This window comes from Equus przewalskii, chromosome 15 (genome assembly GCF_037783145.1).
Source record: "Equus przewalskii isolate Varuska chromosome 15, EquPr2, whole genome shotgun sequence".
Taxonomy (NCBI): domain Eukaryota; kingdom Metazoa; phylum Chordata; class Mammalia; order Perissodactyla; family Equidae; genus Equus; species Equus przewalskii.
In genome coordinates, this window is record NC_091845.1 from 40,895,959 (window position 1) to 40,914,691 (window position 18,733).

The 18,733-nt window shown below is 44.8% G+C and overlaps 1 protein-coding gene across 3 annotated transcripts; it reads left to right on the forward strand.

The window, feature by feature from the left end:
• The first annotated feature begins 313 nt into the window (after positions 1 to 313).
• ELP6 (elongator acetyltransferase complex subunit 6) lies at positions 314 to 12,531 on the forward strand. Of its 3 annotated transcripts, none has more exons than XM_008510013.2 (7): positions 314 to 753; positions 2,405 to 2,483; positions 3,496 to 3,566; positions 5,804 to 5,922; positions 7,019 to 7,220; positions 9,085 to 9,231; positions 10,425 to 12,531. In XM_008510013.2, the coding sequence occupies exons 1-7, from the start codon at positions 700 to 702 to the stop codon at positions 10,551 to 10,553; spliced, it is 801 nt and encodes a 266-aa protein (XP_008508235.1). In that variant the 5' UTR covers positions 314 to 699; the 3' UTR covers positions 10,554 to 12,531. The 3 variants fall into 3 exon arrangements, 2 of the variants coding, with proteins under 2 accessions (XP_008508235.1, XP_070431714.1); XM_070575613.1 differs by lacking the exon at positions 314 to 753 and adding an exon at positions 763 to 1,005; XR_011527009.1 differs by lacking the exon at positions 7,019 to 7,220 and having other exon boundaries at positions 557 to 753.
• The last annotated feature ends 6,202 nt before the right edge of the window (positions 12,532 to 18,733 follow it).

The following is an 18,733-nucleotide window of genomic DNA, read 5'->3' on the forward strand; positions in this document are numbered from 1 at the left end:
CTGCGAAAAGAACCTTCCAGGAAGCGGGAACAGGTACTGTAAAGGGCCTGACGAGGGTCATACAGGGCGTGTTCCAATTACATTTTCTTAGTGAGCCTACCGTGACACCTCTTCACTTTGGAAACCTGTCCCTTCTCCATTGTTACTCCCTTATCCTGCTTTTGCTTTTCTCCACAGAGCTTTTCAATAGTATATAATTCCGCGTTTATTATGTTTGGATTGCATGCTTTTCTGCTTTGTGCAAAGACGGGCACCTCCGTCTGTCTCGTTCATCGATGTAGCCCGAGCTTCCAGAAAGGTGGGACACGGGTGTAGTTCGACAAGCACGTGTGAAGGGACGGACTGTAAGGCCTAGAAGCCCGGGACTAGAAAGAGAGCGAGGCCAATGGAGGGTGAAGGACACCCAGTCGCTGTGGGTCGAAGACCACTACCAAGGATCGGCAGCCTCAAACCCCCAGAGAAGTACCCACACAGCCCAGCGCTTCCCAGAACCCCCGCCAGAGGCGCGTCCACGCGCGTGCGCCGGGAGCGGCCCAGGTCAAGGCCCCGCCTGATTGGCTACGGGCAAGAGCCTAGAAGAAGCGTTGGGCATGCGCGTTCTTTCCGCGCGCTGCTGCGTGGTAGCTGTTTCTCTTGGGCGTCTATCGTCTCCCTGGCAGCCTAACTTCACGTCCCGGGCGCTCGTCCCGGGAGCTCGGAATGTTCCCAGAACTTAATCACCTTCTCAACACCACCCCCGACAGGGCAGAGCAGGTAAGAAGTTGCGCGGTCGGGAAGGGGGCGGGTCCTGGGAGCGTGGCGGAAGACTGCGTCTCCGGGGGAAGCGCGTGCAGACCGGTGGGAAAGACGCGACCTCTATGGTCACGGGGGCGCCTGGGAGTTGTAGTTCGGGGAGTGCTGCCCCGGGGCTTGGGGTCTATGCTGGCGCCTGCGGAAGGTGGGCTTCTGGACCTTCTCGAGTCTTCTCAAAGGCCGTGTGTGCTCTTGAAAGTGCCCAGGAAGCAGGTTCGACGTTTGGATTGGCTTACATTCACAGATGTGTATCGGAGAGCCCTGTGCGTCCTCGCTGGGCTGGGCGTCCCGGCGTCCAGAGGAGGTTGCCAGAGAGGATTCTCCATGTTTCACGTTGGACCGGCTTCTTAACTGCCCTGATTCTCTCTGTGGTCCGGGAGCATTTGGCGGGTTCGCAGTGAGCGCTGCTGCTCTTCGTCCTCCTCATAGTGTCTACTAGTGCTCTTTGAAGCTGCTCTCGGCCAACACTGGGTTCTACCGCCTCCGCCTTTGGCCTCGCCGCTTTCTCCCGCACTCTAGGGCACCTCGAAAATTTTCGAATTTTAGCTCAGGGGTTACCTCTCCTAGGAATATATTTGGTTTACTTCATAACCTTTGATTTCCTAATGAAGTGGTAAATTCCTCCAGGCAGCCAAGGTACCATATGTGTAAAGCCTTTTTATGACCCCATAGTGCCAGGCAAATTGTAGCTTTCAGTAGATCCTTGCAGATTTTAGTGGCCCAGCAGTTCTTGTCTGTCCATGCCTCCAGATGGCGCTGGTTACCTTTCCAGTTGCTATTGGCACCTTTAAAATCCTCAGCCCAGGGCCAGAGGGAGGGAATGGAAGTTCGAAGTGGGCATCAGAAAATGGCAGCGCTGGGGGATAACCCTTAAGGTCTGTTAGTGTGATCTTTCACATTTTATAAGTGAAAAAAAGTCACAACAGCAGTGAGGTGGCGTGTCTGATACCACTTGATCATGACCTTCCCTGACACTGACAAGGAACTAGAGATGGCTGGAGCAGGACAGCCCGGCACTGCAGAGACCATTTTTAGAGATCTTTCAGGGCTTTCCATGATCAGAGCTCTGGCTGAAGCAGTGTAAAGGGCTATTGAGAGGAGAACTTTGTTACTGGAGGTCTCTGTCAACAACTGCTTCTGCCTTCTCCTCCACCCTGTGGGACAGAATCGACATCCAAATCAGAAATAGAGAGGAAGTTGTATCAGTTGACCTTTTAGAAGGTCTCGTCCAATCCTGGCAGTCTGTGATTTTTGTTGGAGTCTGATGGTAAAAACTTCCTTTGTTCAGGATCTAATTCTCCCCAAGACTGGTCCCTGACTTACTAAGGTGAGGAGAGAGGAAGAGAAGGGGGTTTATTCTGTTTTGCTTTGGGAAAGTGGAGGCTGAGATACGCTTGCCATCATGAGTGGCTTAATACTGATCACTTTAATTGTGATCAAATTTTCCACAATTTTGACTTCTTTCTTTTTTTTGTAAACTTAGCATATATATAATTAAAAAATACACTCTCCAGTTGTAGAAATTTAGGAGTGGACACAATCAACTAGATTTCTGTATTCATCTGACCTCTTTCCAGGGAATCTAGTTCATCTTTTTGTGTTCCTCTTTTAGGGGAAATTGACTCTACTGTGTGATGCCAAGACAGATGGCAGTTTCCTTGTGCACCACTTTCTCTCCTTCTACCTCAAAGGTATGAATCTCATTGATCCTGAAGAAAAAGAAACCCAAGGCAAAAACCAAAACAAAAACAAACCCCTGTTTCAGGAAGCAATGGGAATAGTATTAACCAGCCAGGGCTTTGATGTTTGGGTAGCCAAAGGGCTGTTTATTAGGTAACAGATTACTGGAGCATTTCATTCCCTCCCGACCCCTGCCAATGAGTGGCATGTGCTCACTGTATCCACATCCTACCTTCCCCTTCTCTATGCTCTGCACAGGCACTGCCTCACTGAGGTCTTTTAGTGGCCTCCTGATTTATTTGCTCCTCCATCCTTTTGTATCTTGACGTCTCTGGGCACTCGACCCATTGATACTTTGCCCTGGCAGTAGATGCTTCCTAAAGAACACAGGGAAGAAAAAAGTACAGCCACTGCAATTTACACATGAAAATAGATTAGAAGAAGAAAACAGCCAAATGAAAAAAAGACTCATTTGTCAATTGATTCTTCTTGGGCACCTTCTGAGCCAGGCCAGGATCCAGGTAGACCTTGGCACTCTTTGTTGTAAAATGTACAGCTTTGGAAGTTATTTTATTTTCCAGATGAAATTATTGTCAGCATTGAAAGAGCAAGAGAATCTACAGATAAATTATTAGACTCAATTATGTTTAGTAAGGTAGCTAGAGCTTCTTTGTGCTGCCATTATATCCTCTTGGATATAAGACCCGTTTAAAAAAATCATGGTATTCCTGTATGCCAACGACAAACAGAAATATAATTTTTTAAAAACCACAATTTATTTACAATAGAACAAAATAAAGTACCTAGTAATACATCTAACAGAAGTACATTTCTGAATCAATGAAATAGGTATAAGTAATAAATAAGAAAAAAATGCGTCTTAAAATCAAATTGGTTATGTCAAGTTGCAAGGCCTCTGGGCCTCTAGGCCTGTCACAGTGCTTTTGTTTCCAGAGGTAGGAAGTGTACAAGACTGGTTTGTAAACAGGGCTTTATTAAAAATCAATTTATGTTGTTTTCCAGCTAATTGTAAAGTCTGCTTTGTGGCACTCATCCAGTCCTTCAGTCACTACAATATCGTGGGACAGAAGCTGGTAAATATTTAAGAACTCAGTGGTGAGGTCCCTGAGTGAGAGAGAGAGAGTGTGTGTGTGCATGCGTGCCATGCATGTGTGAGCATGGTCTAAGGCTGTGCTTCTCATTTGGGTTGTTTTCGCAAAGAAGGGACTAAGGAAATCGTAGGATCCTGAGGCCCTTATCTGAAGGGCTAAGGCAGCATCTCTGCGTGTTTTATTAATTTAGAGTTTATAGAACCAGATCTGTTGTTAATTAATCAAACCTACCTCTACTGATTCTAGACCAGTTAAGGTTTTCTCCTTCTTAGTGTGGACTCTTATCTTGATCCTCCTGGGTTAGAGATCACAGTTGGTCTGCTGCCAAGTTGGGTGTCTCCACTGTCTGTCTAGGGCTTAGGACCCCACTTTGGGGAGAGGTGCTTTTGTCACCTACCTCTCACCTCATCTTGGCCTGCTCCTCATCTCATCAGGCACAAGCAGGCAAAAGTAAGATGGCCGAGGAGCTGGTGAACCTTCTGGCTTAGTCTGGGCCATTATCTGTGACCTGTGACCAGGTGGACTTACTGGATTTTTTTATTTTTTTGATATGCCAGCCTCAGAGATGAAGAGAACCAGGCCATGCAGCCATGCGTCAACAGTCATATTTGAAATGCCAGTCTTACTGTTGGGCCGAGTCACTGACTCTTCTCTGATGGGGAGAAACAAATGAGAGGGTGAGAAAAGGGTAGACTCTTGCCCATCCTTTACAGAGAAGGAAGAAGTTCTTATGTTAGAGGTCAGGGCATGAGCTCAGGGAGAGTGGTCGTGTCAGAAACACATGTTGCATTCCAGGTCTGTGAAGCATGTCTCTATGGCCCCTGCATTTGTGTTTTTGGATAAGAAAGCTGTGTACTCATACCCAGATTGGCTACTTTTTCTCTTACCTTAGAATCCTCACCACCACGGCAGGAATGGCATGCACAGTACTGGGTTTACAAAGTACTAGAGCACGAGCTTCTGTATTCTTGGTGTATTATTGTACTTACATCAATAGAATGGTAACGAGCAAGAGCAAAGGTGATGATCTGAAGTCGTTCTCTCTGTCAGGGGTAGCTGTTCTTGCTAATGGTGTTGCCTAGTAGGGCACACTGGTATGTGGATGAGCAATTGAGACCTGGTTTAGGGGCATGAGGAGTCTAGAGTTCCATGTCACCTGTGTGTCTGCACAGATAGAGCAATGGGTTGCATATTTAGATTGTGTCACCATCCTGGGTGTTGGTTGAAATGCAGATTCTGGGCCCTTCCCCCAAAGCTGCTGATTCTGGAGGTCTGGAGTGGGGTTTAGGGATCTGCGTTTTAATCAGGTGTCTCAGGGATTCTTAATTGGGTTGTTTAGGATGAGCAGTATTTAAGAAGTTCTGGTCTAGAGCAGGAGTCAACAAACTACAACCTGCACCCCCTGGTTTTTGTAAATAAAGTTTTATTGGAACACAGCTACACTCTTGTGTTTCTGAATTGTCTATGGCTGCTTTCACTCTGTGATAGCAGAGTTGAGTAGTTGCAACAGACTGTATGGCCTGCAAAGTCTTTGTGGCTCTTTGCAGAAAAAGTTTGCTGAACCCTGAGCTAGCACATTGAGAGTTCACGTTGCCCCAACCCTGATGGGACTACTTCTTCAGTTAAAGGAAAAGGGTCAAGAAGAACTTATTTAAAATGAGTTCTTAATGTATTCCAGGCAGCTGACAGTTACAGTCTATGAGTTATGTTATTTAAAACCTCAGAACAACCCTGAGGTCCTGTGCAACTGATGGGTAAACAAGAGGGTTTTTGAAATTCAGAGCCAAAAGTCTGGCCCTTTTTCCTGCAGCAGCATTTTCCAGATCTTGGTCATTCTCCCACCATTTTATTGTTATTATTTACTTACTGTTTTTAAATGTGCTTAATTTTATAAATACCTGAATTTAAAAGGGAAACTTTATATTACTATTACAAATTTAAAACAGGTATTGGGTAATCATGAAAATATATAAGAAAAAGAATGTAAGCTTTTAAGGAATGTGACAATTAAATGTAAACGCACATCTGAAAAATGGAATAGGGCTTGTGGGGTTGGGAACACCCAGGGGAAAGAAGACATGGGCCCTGTACGTTGGGTGGACAGGTACACTTCTGCAGGGTTTGGAATGTGTCCTGTGCCCTCTTGTGAGCTGGAGTCTAGCCTCTCTGATGGGTTCCCTGGCAAGGTGCAGTAACTCACTCCTCTTGGTCCTGCTTAGGGTGTCAGCCTGACCACAGCACGGGAACGTGGGCAGCTCGTGTTCCTCGAAGGTCTCAAGTCTTCAGTGGATGTCTTCTTCCGGTCTCAGGAGGAGCCACACCCTCTGCAGTTTCTCAGGTCAGTCAGCCTGCAGCCCAGCCCAGAAGTGTATGCCTGGTTGGTGGGCCCAGACGAGGGTTGCTGTGTGATTTCCTTCTCCTCAGGTGTGGGAGCACAGAGCTGGCTTCAGGAGTCAGATACTTCTCTGGTGTTGCAGGAGGCCCTTTAAGAAAAAGTTTGTCAACCACTGGTTTAGTATTCTGAGATTAGTTTTCCTGCTTCTCGTCCTTTATGAGCATCAGCCACAAACATAGCTCCGTGCAGACTTCCCACCTGCTTGCTGCTCCTCCTTGACCCCAAAGGAGTCCATACAGGAGCTCTCCCTGTTGTGCCCTCTCTCAGACTCAGCCTTATTCAGTGGCTGGGAGGCAGTGTGGAGTCAGAAAGCCATGTGCCCTGGGCCTGTGCATGTGACCTCGCACACAGCCCTTTGCGTCTCTGAACCTGGGTGTCTTCATCTGAATGATGGGCCTGGTTACACCTGAGCCCAGGTTGTGGGGAGTTTTCCTTGCTGTTAGTGGGGCTCAGTCCTGGAGCGTGGGGCAGTGGGCAGGAGCCTGGGCCCTGTGCTCCGGTGCTTTTTGAGCCCCTACTGTTGCTGGGAAATGACTGTCAAGGGTAGTCACTGGGAAGACAGGGGTAGTTAGGCCAGCTTGTGTCAGAAATAGGTTGAATCTGTTATCTGCACAAACAGCCCTTAGACCACTGCTCCTCACCACCAGGACACTTGAATTGCTGTTTAGCTTTTTATATCCAATTCTCACCTCCTGGAAAGACTGCTCCTGCCTGCCCAGTTCAAATTAATCTTCCAGATGCCTTCAGCTCTTGGATTGAGAGGCTGTATGATGTCTCTTCAGGGCCCCAGGTACTATTTATTTTTGTGTCCCCCAGTTTCTAGCACAGTGCTTTGTCCCTGGTAGGCCTCAGAGAATATTTGAATTGAAGTACAGCTTTTGTGTGCGTGCGTGCCTTTTCTTTCCAACCAGATTGTGAACCCCTTGCTGCCAACTGTGATCCAGTTCTTTGCCTCCCCCTAACTTTCCTGTGGAGCTACTCAGCCCCAGATAAGCTTTTCTAGAGTGAACTCTCTGGTGACTTTTGCCCTGTGTCCCAGGGAGGCCAACACTGGGAACCTGCAGCCACTGTTTGAGTTTGTGCGGGAGGCCCTGAAGCCTGGGGACAATGCGGAGGCTGCATGGAGGTGCCCGGTGCTGCTGGTGGACGACCTGAGTGTGCTGCTGAGCCTGGGTGTGGGGGCAGTGGCCGTGCTGGACTTCATCCACTACTGCAGAGCCACTGTGTGCTGTGAGCTAAAGGTATTGATGGGCCTGTTCTCCGTGCTCCCGCCTGTGACCTCTAGGGACCCAGACAGGCCCAGATCTCACTTGCTGCAGTGATCTTTTTTGTTTAATTGCTTGGGTTTTGGCGTTACTCTGGCAGGCCTGGAATCTTTTGGTTTACTCTCCCTGCTCTCCACAACTTGCCATTGTTAACACTTAGAGCCCTCAAAACTAAAGGGATGGCCAGCACTGTCTTTATTGCGGGTGGTCACGTGTGGGACTGCGATAGTCCTGTGGGCAGTCGATAGTACTGGGGCAAGTCATTATTGCTCTGAGTGTGTTTTGAAGATCAGCTGAGATGGTGTAAACTGCTTTAAAAATTATGAGGTGCAATACGAGTATAGGATGTAACCTTTATTGTCAAATTATGAGGCAAAAAGAGATTTTGCCATAGTAAAGACTTTAACAATAAAGTAGGCCAAACTGTAAAATAGGAATGGCTGTGGTGCCTACCTCACAGGAACCCAACTGCAGGAGTTAAGTGAGATGAAGCTTGTAACACGCCAGCACAGTGTCTGGCCCACAGTGGCCACTCTTCAGTGTGTGATGGTGCAGCTGGTAGGAACTGTGGACCTTGGCACCGTGTGGTCGGGCTGAGTGTGCAGAGCAGTGGGAGACAGAGCTAACTGAGTGAGCCAGGGGTGCATGTACCCAGCACTGCATGCTGAGCACCTCCTCTGTGCAAGGTCCTGCCTGGAAACTTCTTCTAGGGGAACTTCTGATGCTGTCCTGGCTGCAGTCACAGGGCCAGGAACGAGGGTGATGTGGAGAGAATGGAAGGAGGAGGAAATGGAAGGGGCTTGGAGGATACAGTTCAGTGCGGTTTGGGGTGACAGTGAAGTAATCAAAGCCACCTTCTGCAGCTCAGCTTGCTCTGTGAACCACTACCACCCTCTTTTTGTAAAAATACTTCTATTAGCTGAGAAGGTAAAACTTGGGAATGGTTTAAAAAAGAAAGAAAGAAGAACTGAGTAGTATAAAGGATACTTTGGTACGAAGTAATTGTCGCCCTCCCCCCAGTGGGCATCCTTCTAGAGAGTCTATGCATCTTTGAACATGTTGGTATGTATATTTATCTCCCTGCATTTTTCTTCCCATTACTGGTTACCTACCATCCACACTGTTTGGTACTTTTTTCATTTAATAACACACAGTATGCTTTGGTGTCCATTGCCCCAAAACAGAACACACGAATCTGCTTCATTCATTTTAACATCTGAACAGTATTCCTTTGAAAGGACTTGTTATTCAAGGCGTCTCCTTTTGATGGGGTTGACCTTCCCCTCTGCTTCTGCTTTTCCAGCTCCTCCTTGCCGTCTAACTCAGCTCAGATGTGCCCACCTCCTCGCCCTCTCCTCTCACTAGACAGGATGCCTCTTCTTTGTGCTGCCCCAGTACCCCATGCTTCCCTCCTCCTGGCGTTGTATCCTGTATTGTCAGGATCTGTCTGTCTCCAGGGCCCACGACTCTCGCCTTTTATCCCCACTGCGAGGTCTGGGACAGGGTAAGCTCTCAGGAACTGTTGACTGGATGGATTGGTGCCTGGCAGAATGATGGCGCTTTTCACTAACTTTCGGGGGGACCTCAGGCCGAGCTTAGTGTTAGATGATTTGAGCTGGAAGTACAGGTTGGACGTGCTGGTGAAACTGTCCAGCAGATGATTGGAATTAGGGTCCTGGAGCCCAGGCAGGGGTCCTTCCCACAAAGGAGATGGTTTCAGCAGCAGCAGGGAGGCTGATCTGTGAGAGGGTGTGCAGGGGAGTAGAGGCCCTGAGAGCCCAGTGGTCCCTGATCCTACTGTCCCTTCCAGTCAGGTTTCCATCTTATATCTCTGTTGCAGGGAAATATAGTGACCCTTGTGCACGACAGTGGAGATGCCGAGGACGAGGAGAATGACGTCCTGCTGAATGGCCTTAGTCACCAGAGCCACCTGATCCTGCGGGCCGAGGGCCTCGCCACTGGCTTCTGCAGGGATGTGCATGGGCAGGTGTGCAGGGGCTGGGACTTGGGGGTGTTACTGGACAGCAGGCTGCTTGCCTCTGTGCCTGACTCTAGACTGCACGTTGGGGTCCTGTTGGGCCTGAGGGCTTGTCTGGTTGGGGCATACCTTCAGATGGAAGTTGTGTGAATGCAAGTCAGAGTCTGCTCCGGAGGGTGCTTAGCCCCACACACCAATGCAGGTTTTCCACAGTCTCCCATCTGTGACCTGAGTGGCGCTCCTAAAGATGAGACAGCTGGCTGGAGTGGAATGCAGGGACCCTGCTATCAAACAGTAAAATTTCTCTCCAGGACTAGCCCAGGCTTTATATGTTCAGATCGACACTGTTCCTTCTGAAATAGAGACTTGGGGAGGCTGTACCTGTGGCCTGGGTTCCTGCCTCCCCAATTCTGCCTCTGACCAGAAGGTTTGGAGTACGGGGCCAAAGCCAAGAGGCCTGCCCCTGGGAGGGAGGTCAGGTTCAACTCCTCCCAAGGGGCTGCCGTGCCTCTGTGCTTTCTGAAACTTCTCTTTTCGAATCACCCCAAAGCCTCTGCCACAACTTCCCGATTAAGTTTATGTTGACTACTCTTGACCCATTAAGGTTGGGTAGGAGTTTTGGCTTAGAGTCATTCAGAGACAGGCATGGAAAATAAAGCAAATGAGCAAACCCAGAAATGCTGTGTTGGTGGTGCTTGTGGCACAGTGTGAGGAGAAGGTTCTGCCAGGCAGCTTGTGGCCTGGCTCTGGAGCCAGTCCCCCGAGTCTTCTAGTTAGTGGAGACATCGTCCAAATAAATGTCTGACCTTCCTGAGCCTCTGAATTGAGTATAAATACTAATGTGTTGATTTTGAAAATCAGTCTAGCCACCATTACAGACCCATGCGTAGAAAAAAGACCAGAGGGAAATACATAAAAATACTTTAATGGTTTTTCTCTGGATGACTTTTTTTCTTCCTTTTCTTTCTCTTTCACATTTTCTGTAATGAGTGAATACTACTATTGTAATGAAGGGGAAGCCTTTATTTTTAGTTAGCTGGTAATCAGCTTTGTTTCAGAAGTCAGGCCCGTTATGGCATGGCACGTGAAACTGATCTCATAGGAGCCTCAGTTGAAGGCTGTGGAGGAGGCAGGTGGGGTTCACAGTGGAGCAGGTACTTGGGGTAGGTGCTCCTCTTTCATTCTTCTCCCTGTCATTGTAGCTGAGGATCCTGTGGAGGAGACCATCACAGCTTACAGCGCAGCGGGATCGCAGCCTCACCTACCAGTACAAGATACAGGACAAGAGTGTGTCCTTTTTCGCCAAAGGAATGTCTCCTGCTGTTCTGTGACCTCAGTAGAGGCAGGTGCAGATACTTTAACTATTTGCAGATGTGAAAGATAAAGCGACCGAATAGGAGTGGACCTTTGCACCTTTGTAGTAGTATCTCAGGCTGGACTGGTAGCTCCGTGTGACCCAGCGATGGCCGAGTGGTGCTGGGCCCGTATGCCTTTGTTCCCCTGGGCCCTGCTCAGAAAACATGCGAGGAGTCTGCCGCCCTTCCTCTGCTGAGAGACGCTGCATGTGGAACCCAGGTGAAAGAGGTCCTTTGGAGCTTTCCATGTAGATTTGCTTTAGTCCCAACTACCTGTTTCCCGTTATGTGCCTTCCGGAGCCTCAGTGGGTATGAATGTGCCAGCCGGCAGACAGTCCTGGATGGCAGGCATCCCGGGTGACAACCAGGGTAGTCATGGCTGGTATCAAGTGAGTTCCTACATCGTGGCTTCCCATGGAGTGTGTCATTTATTTTCACCTTCACCCTGCAAAGGTATTTTTCCCTTAAGTCCAGTGAGTCCTTAAGTCCAGGCTTAAAGAGGTTTGAAAGTGTGCTCAAGGATGTAGAGTAGGTAATGGACTCCTGACTCTAAAGTCCACGTTTGCTGACTGACCCTCAAGGAAACCAGAGGCAGGTTCCCAGCCCAGTTCACAGGTTCCTCCTGTATATGTTGATGAGACCTAGCCGTCAAGGGCCTAGCACCCTGGTCGTGGTCACATGAGGCCTTACGTTGGGCCCAGCTGTGTACGGCCTTGGTGAGAGGGGTAAGCAATGTTCTTGCAGCCAGGGAGGATGGGGCCTCCTTCACCTGTGAAGACTGTGGGAGGTGAGCTGTTGCCTTAGCATCCTGTAGATGCAACTTGCCACACTCAGCCCCTCAGTCAAGGTCATCTCAGGGTGGACACCTGGGGTATTCTTAAAATGGGTGTTTTTTATTGTATGCAAATTATACCACAATGAATTTGATTTTAAAAATTAAAAAATAACACTGCTTTGCAGGGACTAAGGAAGTTTCATATCCATTAATTTAATTTTAACTTTTTTTTAACATTTTTTAGTCTTTGTAAAAGGGAACAATTCATCACCCTTCTGCTCAAATCATACTGACTGTCGCAGCATACTGAATATTGCAGACCTGATAGAATATTTGAAAATTTTAAGTATAAGTAACTTAAGAGAAAGTAGTTATTAAAGAATGTAATGATTCTTTTATTAGTGCTTCAGTATTTTTACAAGCTTCATATGAACTACAGTTCTGAATGGACAAGGTGCCACGAAACATTTTTTACATGATATGAATGTTGCTATTATGTTTCTTCACTTAATTTGTAAATGTTTTCACTAAATTTTTAATGTTTAATGGCTAGTCAGCATTTTATGGTGTCACTATATTCTAATTTGCTTAGCTAGTCTCTCAGTGTGGAGGTTCTGGTTTTTGTAATTATAAATTATGCTGTTATGAATTTTATGTACTATATCTCTATATAGGTATGGGGGCAAGAACTTGTTTCCTTAGGACAGTCCTTCCTTCCTTCAAGAAATACCACCTTCTGTATGGCAGGCTGCTGTAGGCACTGACGGTGTGACAGTGACAAAAAGGTCCTGCCTGCAACAAAATTGAGAAGTAATATATGTAACATGAGTTAGGCTGTGATGAGTGCTAGAAACGGAGCAGGGAGGGGGCCTATGAAGAGTGAGGGACGATGACGTTTTAGAGTCTCCTCCCCGAAGCGGAATTCCTGAATTGAAGCCTGGACTGGCCCTCATGTTATCAGGTGGTTCTTCAGAATGATGGAGCCAGCTAGCAGTGATCCAGGTTGTCCTCCACCAATGTTGAGTTTCACTTATTTTTTACTAATTTAATAGTTGTGTGGAAATGGACATTTCTTTAATAATGGATAATAAAGGATATAATTTCCTGTTTTTTCCCATGTGTACAGAATCTGTTCCTCACTGTTAATCACTTATCAATTAAAATCTTGTGTCAACCTTATTTTATGAATTGTTTATAATATTTTGGAAAGTAAGATTTTATCATTGTCTTTGTTCATGTTTATTTTTCTACATTCTGGTTTAAAAAAAGTATTTTCAGAAACATAAAAAGAATTTGTTTTCTATTCAGATATGTATTAGTTCAAGAACTCTTGGTAGAACACCTGTGTTTTATAAGGGATTGTTAAGATAAAGACAATCCTAAAGGCACCTGCTGCAGTGTAATGGGGGAAAGAAAACGGGAACCTCAGTAAGGTGATGCCGAGGGGAAGGTGACAGGGGCCATCGAAACAGTTCAAGTCATGGGAGGCTCATAGGCTGAGGGTCACAGGAAAGAGCAGTTTATTTCCCCCTCACTTTCTTCTTTTTAAATTGAGGGAGCAGAGAGTTGGGGAAGAATTTATGGACCTTGGAATGTTCCTATTTTTTCTCTGATGGCGTCTTAGTCCTTCAGGATTCAGAAATGTATTTTTCTTCTTCATTAGAATGAGGTGCTATTCTTTTTTTTTTCCTATTTTAAAATAATTTTTAATATATGCTTAAGATTTTGACTCATTTGGAATCTCTTATATTGTAATTTGTCTCCATGCTGATAACTAAATAGCCCAACAGTATTTACTGAAAAGTAATGCTCCTTTCTCTTCATGTTGTTCTGATTTGTTTATATGTAAAGTTCTTAAAATTGAGCCTCTGAAATTTGTCTTTAATACGTATTGAAAGTTTAGTGTATGTCTGCTACTAAGAGTCTTTATTAAAAGGATATTGTGCCCACATATTTATCCAGATGAATTTAACCAGCACTTTATCAAGCTCTATAAAGTATTCTTCAGGGAGTTTTTCTCTCATTTTTTTAAATTGTAGTTGTATAATTTTATTTAAAAAACTAATGAAGAAATTAATACTCTCCTATTTAATACTTTTTGTTATTGGAAAAGGACTTAATCTGATATTGTTGATTTTTCTATGGTGTCTTTGACATAGGAATGCAGTTGACGTTTTAAAATTTATTACTTCCTACAGTTTTTCTAGACTATTACTTGTAGTAATTTCCTGATTGAGATTCTTGAATTTTTTAGATTTTCTTTTTTTTAGATATTGTTAACATCTTCAAATAATAATACCAAATTCGCTTATTTTTCCCTTGAGTAACGTTAAGCAGCATTTAAAATTTGTTAAATAAGAGTGGTGTGAAGGTATTGTCTAATTTCTGTTTTTAAGGATATGAGAAGCATTTTATATAGTAATCCTTAATTTTAAAATGTATATATTAATTATCAAATCAGATGGAAAAAAAAAGCTTGGAGAGGGAAAGGAGAAAGAAATCTTCCTCCTCAATCTCCTGTCCCCTTGTTAAGAGTTTACCCAGTAATCATTATTGAATTCTGTAGACTTCCTCAGCCTCATTGAGGTAATGGCACTGTTTTCCTGTGGATGTGGTGAGTATGGTAACACCTCTCTTTGTTGTATGAACCTTGAATTTCTCTTACAGTCTTGTCTTGGTATTTGTTGTATTTTCTATGACCTGTTTATGTTAGGCTTGCTAAGATTTAAAAATTAATATTTATTTTATTGAGATTTATTTATTATTGTGATATTTAGCCATCTATATTTGTCAGCGAAGATGGCCTCTACTTTTTTGTTTATCTGTGTTACCCTGGTCAGTTCTGAGCATTAGACCCACGTATGCCTCATAAGCCATGTTGAGGAAATTCCTGCCTTTTATATGCTTTGAAAGTCTTAGTGCTTTTTATTCCAAGTTAGGAGTTGCATTGGTCAAGGTTAGGTAACTTTTTGGAAGTGATAGAAAAACGTTGTTATTGGTGTTTATTTATGGTTACTTTGTTTTGTCAGTTTTAGTATTATTTCTGAAATAGTTAAGCATTCTATTTGTTTTTCCAAAAAAGTATTTGTAAGTCATATATACAATAAGAGACTTGTATCCAGAATATATAAAGAACTCTTAATTTAATAAGACAACCCAGTTAAAAAATAGGCAAAATATTTAACTAGATATCTCACCAAAGCAGACATAAGAATGGCAAACACGCATGTAAAAAGATGCTCAATGTCATTAGCCATTAGGGAAATACAAATTAAAACCATCTTGAGGTACCAGTACATAATCACTAAAATGGCTATATCAAAAAGACTGACAGTTATAAATGTTAGCAAGGATATGCAGAAATTGGAACCCTCATACACTGCTGGTGGGAATGTAAAATGGTGCAGCCATTTTGGAAAACAGTCTGGTAATTCCTCAAAAGATTAAGCATGGAATTACCATATGACTCAACAATTCTGCTTCTCAGTATCTACTCAAGAGAAATGAAAACATATGTCCACATAAACACTCAAATGTGGATGTTCATAGCAGTAGTATTCAAAGTAGCCAAAAAGTGGAAACAATCCAAATATCCATTAACTGATGAATGGATAAGCAAAATTTGGTATAGCCATACAGCAGAATTTTATTTGGCAATAAAAAGAAATGAAATAGTGATACATGCTGCAACATGCAAGAACCTCAAAAACACTATGCCAGACACAAAAAGACCACATATTACACAACTCCATGGAACTGGGGTGAGAATGGGAAGTGACTTCACTAAGTTTCTTTTTGCTATGATGAAAATGTTCTAAAGTTGGATTGTGGTGATTGTTGCACTATACATATACTAAAAATCATTGTATACTTAAAACAGGTGAAATTTTTTTTTTTTTTTTTGGTGGGAAGATTTGCCTTGAGCTAAATCTGTTGCCAGTCTTCCTCTATCTTGTACATGAGCCACAGGTACAGCATGGCCACTGATAGACGAGTGGTGTAGATCTGTGCCCAGGGACTGAACCCGGGCCACCGAAGCAGAGCGTGCTGAACTTCACCAGACCACTGGGGCTGGCCCCAAATGGGTGAATGTTATGGTATTCTTACTACTGGGGGCTGGCCCTGTGGCATAGTGGTTAAGTCCAGTGTGCTTCTCTTCGGTAGCCTGGGTTGGTGGGTTCGGATCCCGGGTGTGGACCTACAGCACTCATCAAGCCATGCTGTGGTGACACCCCACATACAAAATAGAGGAAGATTGGTACAGATGTTAGCTCAGGGCTGATCTTCCTCAAGCAAAAAAAAAGGAAGATTGGCAGCAGATGCTAGCTCAGAACAATTCTTCCTCACAAAAGTAAATTATACCTACTGAGCTTAGGATCCTGACTCTGCCACTTACAGCTCTACTGTAGTAACAAATAGCCCCCAAATCCCAGAGATTTCGAACAACAAATATTCTTCACTGACATTACATGTCCGGGGCTATGGGTCGTTGCTGTTGTTCTGCTCTCTGGCTTCTCATTCTGGGACCCAGTTTGAAGGAGCAGTCCCAGTGTGGCATTGCTGTTGTCCCGGCTAAGGGAAAGAACAAGAGGCTCATTCGCGCAAGCATTGGCTCTTAAAGCTTCTGCCAGACCTGTGTAGGTCACGTTCACTCACACTCCATTGGCCAAAGCAAGACATGTGGCCAAGGCTGACAGTGCAGAGGTGAAGGGTGCTCACCCTGCCGGGAGGCACCACACTCACTTGACAATGGGCAGGGCTGTGTGTATGATCCGCTTATAGAGAGAGAACAAGGAAATAATCGACTATAATTACCTTACTCAAGTTATTTAACCTCTCCAGGCTTCAGTTTTATCATCTTCGAAATGAGATACTAGTGCCTGTTTTATGGGGTTTAAAGGATTGTCATGGTCAAATAAGTGATGATGGGCAAAGTAGACCTGGTACGTGGTTTAAGCATTAGCTACTGCTGCTGTTCTCATCATCTGGCAAACTCTTATCTTACGAGGCACTCACACAGCATCCTTCTGGTGATTCTTGCTCTTTGGTTTCCTGCCAACCAACTCCCTTCCACCCATAGCGTTTGAAAGCTTAGTGGCAGAAGTTCAGGGGCTTTGGGGTTGGGCAGATTGACATTTGATGCTGCCCCTGTGTGACCTCAGGCAAGTTGTTAAAGCTCTGGGTGCTTCAGTTTTTGCATCCTTAAAATGGGGTTTATCTTACTTGCCTCTAAAGGCCAGCATGAGGATTAACAATCAATAGTTTTCATTATTAATGGTTGCTATTATGACCTCTGTCATAACCCTTATCATATTGCCTGTAAGGTTTTGTTTAAAGATATGCACTAATGGGGTTAAGTAAGTTTGGCGCTCCGCTGCAGGCGGCCCAGTGTTTCTTTGGTTTGAATCCTGGGCGCGGACATGGCACTGCTCAGTGAACCACGCTGAGGCAGCATCTCACATGCCACAACTAGAAGGACCCACAACTAAGAATATACAACTATGTACCGGGGGGCTTTGGGGAGAAAAAGGCAAACAATAAAATCTTTAAAAAAAAAAAAAAAAGATGCACTAAGACAACCTCTCTAGTTCAGGGAATTAACGTCTTATATCCCTGGTCTCTGACACATGGTAGGAACTTGATAGGTAGTAAAGGCAATAAATGACTATCAATACAAGTTGGAGATTTTAAATGTTGTTAGTGATTGTATCATGGCTATTAGAATGGCTACTGTTTATTGGAATGTAGACATTTTACATGTGTTCACACTGATTTAATTTTTTTGAATACTACAGAGGTCAATGTTCTTGGTTGTGTCTTCGAACCTGACTCCTAAGTCGAGGTTCCCTGAGGTTAAGTTAATTTTCCTGGCCACAGAGCAGCTGAATCAAAATCAGGATTCAAATCCAAGGAGTCTGGCCTTGAAGCAGTCCTTCCCACTTTATCATGTTGCCAGCTGCTGTCACTATTGCTTAATTCATACTGAGCATCATTATTAGTGCAAGCGATTGCAAAGACAGACTGTATTATTATGAAACATCCTTATCTGTGTCCATGACAAGCCGAAGCAGCTGGGCCTTGAGCAGGAACCCAGAGTCCTGGGCCCAGACTGTGCCACCCGGTTCAGAGTGACCGTGGGCAAATCTCTCCTCTTGAAGAAGCTTTTTTCATTTGTGAAATAGGCCCAGCCCCTATTTTTCAAGATTGTCATGAGGATTGGCCCAGACTGCAAGTTCAAGTACTTGGAATTAACACTTCTTAAAGATTTCTAAGCTCCATTTAGTTTTTAAAAATTTTGAATTTATCATTCCCATGGGGAGCAATCTGTAGTAAGGTTGAGCTTTAGCTAGAGCTACGTGGAGCTGTTCTACCTGAATTATGTTTAAAAACTAAAATCAGGTACCTGCAACTTACCTGGAAATGCATAATAAGTAAGATGATTGGCAGGTGGATAAAGGGATAGATTTTTTTAAAAGCTAGATATGAGATACTAAGTGAAACGTTAACAGTTGTAGAATCTAGGATATATAGTTGTTAACTGCATGGTTCTTTCAACTTTTCCCTCTTTTCATAATGTTGGAAGGGAAGCCCTAAAATCATGGCCACTGATTGGGGGGTGTTCTGTAGCAGTTTTCCCAGGGGCCCAGGAGCCTCTGCTCCCCCACAGAGTCTCGCTTGGTTCTCAGGCAGTGGAGGATTCTCGGCTGTGCTGCAAGCACGGAAGTTCTTAGCTAAGTGCTTGTCAGTTTTGGGGGCTTTTGTGTTTGGAGGAAAGCGTCTAGACCTTGCAAAGGGTCAGTCCGCTGCAGACACAGGTTTGGTGGTGTGGTCGGGTAGGGGAGGGGTGGTGAGTGAGGGGAGTGACAGCAGTCCCCAAAAGACAGTCTGGCTATTAAGTCCCCACTGTGGAGGTTGTGAAAAGCCAGGCTCCTGGTCCTCTCTGAGGAGAAGGCTCTGGTCCAGTGGGTCTAGGGTAGGGCTCAGGAAGACTCGGTTTAACTTTAAATATTCCCCAGATGATTCTGCTGGGAGGCAAGTTTGGAACCACATTCTTTGTAGGAACTTGGCAGTAAAAGAAGGGATTGGGACTCTGTCGTGCAGGCTCATGGTAGGTTCACTCAGAAAACTAAAAAACTGCATAGACTTTATATTTGCTCAAAGGAATGAGGCAATGGAGAGACAGGGAGGAACTCGTGACAGGGAAGTGAGATCATTTTTGCCCAAGATTTCTCAGGGGCTGGATGATGGCATTTCAAGAGATCGATGAGGATGGGTAAGGGATGTAAGACTTCCCCATACTGCTCTGTTGTTGCCTTTCTCTAAAAATAACAAAAAAGAGAGTAAGAATTCTCATCTAAAGCCAAAAGCCGACCTTGAATAC

Coding starts and splice junctions, on each gene's coding strand:
- ELP6 (XM_070575613.1), top strand. CDS start 919: ATGCTGGCGCCTGCGGAAGGTGGGCTTCTGGACCTTCTCGAGTCTTCT. Junction 3,567..5,803: donor ATATCGTGGGACAGAAGCTG/GTAAATATTTAA, acceptor GGTCCTGCTTAG/GGTGTCAGCCTGACCACAGC. Junction 5,923..7,018: donor CACCCTCTGCAGTTTCTCAG/GTCAGTCAGCCT, acceptor CCTGTGTCCCAG/GGAGGCCAACACTGGGAACC.